The sequence below is a fragment of the Penaeus monodon genome, chromosome 39 (assembly GCF_015228065.2).
Source record: "Penaeus monodon isolate SGIC_2016 chromosome 39, NSTDA_Pmon_1, whole genome shotgun sequence".
Classification (NCBI taxonomy): domain Eukaryota; kingdom Metazoa; phylum Arthropoda; class Malacostraca; order Decapoda; family Penaeidae; genus Penaeus; species Penaeus monodon.
In genome coordinates, this window is record NC_051424.1 from 19,998,978 (window position 1) to 20,003,137 (window position 4,160).

General features: G+C 40.6%; 1 protein-coding gene across 1 annotated transcript in view; it reads right to left on the bottom strand.

The window, feature by feature from the left end:
- Positions 1 to 374: 374 nt before the first annotated feature.
- Positions 375 to 4,160, bottom strand: part of LOC119597412 (transient receptor potential cation channel subfamily A member 1 homolog) — a 29,871-nt gene continuing 26,085 nt past the window's right edge. Inside the window, exons 22-26 of the mRNA XM_037946984.1 lie at positions 3,992 to 4,160; positions 3,611 to 3,730; positions 2,845 to 2,991; positions 1,902 to 2,039; positions 375 to 777 (exon numbers count right to left, since the gene is read on the bottom strand). The exon at positions 3,992 to 4,160 is cut by the window's right edge and continues 17 nt beyond it. Of these exons, the coding sequence (XP_037802912.1) occupies positions 568 to 777; positions 1,902 to 2,039; positions 2,845 to 2,991; positions 3,611 to 3,730; positions 3,992 to 4,160 (784 nt within the window). The 3' untranslated portion in view covers positions 375 to 567. The remainder of the gene's footprint in view (positions 778 to 1,901; positions 2,040 to 2,844; positions 2,992 to 3,610; positions 3,731 to 3,991) is intronic.

Below are 4,160 nucleotides of genomic sequence, written 5' to 3' on the forward strand. Positions count from 1 at the left end.
ATTCATGACATACACTTCTCTATATAAACACTTTCAAAAGAAGAAATATAATGACAAACGTTTGAAAAATCACTCTCTAGGAAAGAAAATGAGAGTAAAATCTTGACCTGGCACTCTCTAGGAAAGAAAACGAAAATAAGATCTTGACCCGACACTCTCTTGGAAAGAAAAATAGAATAGAATCTTGACCCGACACTCTCTAGAGTAAAGTATTGACACGGCACTCTCTAAGAAGGAAAAACGAGAGTAAAATCTTGACCCGGCATTCTCTGAGAAGGAATACGAGGGTAAAATCTTGACCCGGCATTCTCTAAGAAGGAAAACGAGAGTAAAAACTTGACCCGGCACTCTTTAAGAAGAAAAACGAGAGTAAAATTTTGACCCGGCAATCTCTAGAAAGAAAAGCGATAGTAAATCTTGACCCGGCACTCTCTAAGAAGGAAAACGGGAGTAAATTCTTTACCTGGCACTCTCTGAGAAGGAAATCGAGAGGAAAATCTTGACCTGGCACTCTCCAGGCAAGAAAACGAGAGAAAAACATCAAATAAAGTTTTTAAAAAAAAATGTTCAAAATATCCTGAAAATCGACTTGGTTCTCTTGGTCTGAGGATGCAGATGGTTCAGAACTTCAGCCACCTGTGCTTTCAGTTCTCCCACCTCCTTCACGGCGGATTTCAGGTCAGCCATATCAGTCAGCATGGCTTTCATCTCGCCCAGGTCGTTCATGGCAGAGTTGAGATTGAGAACTTCTCTCCGAAGGGTCTCCATTTCGTCGACCTGGGGGGTGGGGGGCAAGGGGGTGGGGGTAGGGATGTTTGAGAGAGACCGTTGTAGTTGTTATTGCTATCGTTATTATCGTTATTATTATTATCATTATCGTTGTTAACATGAAAATCATTATTGTCGTTATTATTATCTTTATTATCACTGTTACTGTTATTATTATTACTACTTTTACAATTATTATTATTATTACTGTTACTATTATTATTATTATTACTACTGTTACTATTATTACTATTACTACCGTTACTACTATTACCACTGTTACTCTATTACTACTATTACTGTTATTACAACTTTTATTACTATTACTACTGCTACTACTATTACTACTATGGCTACTTTTACTAGTATCATCATTATCATTGTTAGTTTTTATCACTAGTATAGTCATTATCATGATTATTTTCACCATCTTTTCTTCCAACCAGCTGAAAAGATATCCATGGTAACGCATGAAAAGGCGTTGGAATTCAGGGTGAACTTAAACAAAATGGAGACCGTTTGATTCAATTAGCAACCGATATGATTCCTAGAACTCAATACCTGACTTTATGAATCTTACTACCTAATCACCAACCCGTCTCCCAGTTGTAGAATCCTAATACCCATTACAACAGAAAAAAAATATCAAGCATTATAATTTATATTAGATAATCTATTACAAACCTAAGGTCCAATACAATATATATATATATATATATATATATATATATATATATATATCAACTAATATCATTACTACTGAATAATTAATTACAAACCCAAGATCCATAAAAAAAAAATACTAATATAATTTCTACTAAATAGTGTATTACAAACCTAAGATCCACACACAGAGAATGAACCAAAATAATTTCTCTGCACACCCTCCACGAAATCCTTCCCTAATATTGTAAACCTGAGCACCCATTACTAACAACCACTCATTCTATATAATTTCTACAACTACCAAACTCCATAACTCTCTCACCCTTCACCCAGTCACCTCTCACTCTTTACTCTTCACCCAGTCACACATAACCCTTTACCAGTCACTCATCATCCTTGCCCCAGTCACCCAATCACCCTTCACCCTTCACCAGTCACCCTTCACCCAGTCACCCTTCAGTCCTCACCTCCTTGGCTTCACTGAGGGTAATCTTGCCCAAAACCCAAGAGAGGAGACTCCTCCTTGTGCCGGTCACCTGGAGTTTGCTCACTACGTACTTCCGGCGCACGCGGTCGGGGATCACCATTTCCACTTCCATCAGCAGCTGTAAGAAGGTGTGTGTGTGGGGTGGGGGGTGCGTGGTGAAATTCTTTGTTTGTTTTGTCTGTCTGTCTGTCTATCTCTCCCTCGCATATGTGCACGCACACCAACGCATACAGATCCATATATATATATATATATATATATATATATATATATATATATATATATATATATATATTCTTCTTCTTTTAACGGTAGGTTCATGTCTGAGCCGCCGTGGTCACAGCATGATACTTAATTATAGTTTTCATGCTGTGATGCTCTTGGAGTGAGTACGTGCTAGGGTCCCCAGTTCCTTTCCACGGAGAGTGCCGGTGTTACCTTTTAGGTAATCATTCTCTCTATTTTATCCGGGCTTGGGACCAGCACTGACTTGGGCTGGCTTGGCCACCCAGTGGCTAGGTAGGCAATCGAGGTGAAGTTCTTTTGCCCAAGGGAACAACGCGCCGGCCTGTGACTCGAACCCTCGAACTCAGATTGCCGTCGTGACAGTCTTGAGTCCGATGCTCTAACCATTCGGCCACCGCGGCCTTGACGATCATGGGCTTCCATGATTTTTCTTGGCAATTTAGAGCGGTGGTTTGATATATATATATATATATATATATATATATATATATATATATATATATATATATATATATATATATACCAGTGTGTGTATGTGTGTGTGTGTGTGTGTGTGTGTGTGTGTGTGTGTGTGTGTGGTGTGTGTGTGTGCGTGTATGGGTGTGTGTATGTGTACAGACACACATCCATTTTTTTTTTAAGTATCTATATCACAGACACATATCAAAGACTCGGACCTTGGTTTGCATGGCCAGCTTCTGCAACATGGCCTGCTCCTGCACGGCCTTGATGTCGTCGACGGCCAGGCCCACCAGCAGGTTCATGATGAGGATGGACATGATGACCAGGAAGGCGATCACGAGGGCGTAGGTCACTTGGGGATACTGAAGAAGGAGAAGGAAGGAGGAAGGGGAAGGGTGGAAGAGGAGAGTTACTGGCATATGTAGAAATAAGGCTGCAACTTACTGGCATATGAATTTATCAATCAGTCTGTTTATCTGTTTCTTTATATCTCTGTGAATCAATCTGTCATTCTATCTACAACTATACCTAAGCATATGTTTCTGTCTCTCTATTCATATGCACACACACACACACACACACACACACACACACACACACACACACACACACACACACACACACACACACACACACACACACACACACACACACACACACAACCACACACACACACACACACACACACACACACACGCACACCCGCACGCATACTGTGTATGTTTGTATGAGTATATGTATGTACATACATAGACAGCTACATATGAAAGGAATGGAAATGGACAGTCATTCTATATCTAGTAGTTTACCCTAAAAATAAGCTACACGAAAGAAAACGAATCATATGACAGAAAACTTGAACAATTCTAAGGTGGACTAAAACAAATTACAACTTTATTCGTGTAAACCGCATATGAAATTCTGCAGTCCTGTCTTTTGCCCTCACGGTACAAAAATGTACAAAACCATACAATACCTAACCTCAAGAGGGTCATTGTTGTTGCTGAAGACCTCGACGAAATTAATCTCACCGATCATCATCACGAAAGTCCTGAGGAGGGAGTGGGAGGGACTTCGGAAGGAAAACTGCGTCCCTAACACCTGGGGAGAAGAGATGAATGTTGAAGTTGCATGTTGCGGAGAGAAAAAGAAGGGGAGTAAGGGGAGACGGAAAGAACAAGAGAGAGAGAGAGAGAGAGAGAGAGAGAGAGAGAGAGAGAGAGAGAGAGAGAGAGAGAGAGAGAGAGAGAGAGAGAGAGAAAGAGAATATATATACATATATATACACACACAAATGTATACACATAAAATCTAGACAGCCTTCCTTATCTTTCATTAACCTCCCTCCCTCTGGCAACTCACAGTGTAGAACCCCAGCGCAAAAGCGATAATGAACAGGAAGAACACCACGAAGAAGCTGCTGAACGTCGTGAACACTTCGGTGAACATGATGACGTAGATGCCAAAGAACGGGAACACACGGATGAACAGGAGGAAGTTAATCCAGGCGAGAAATATGGACGTCGCGCCG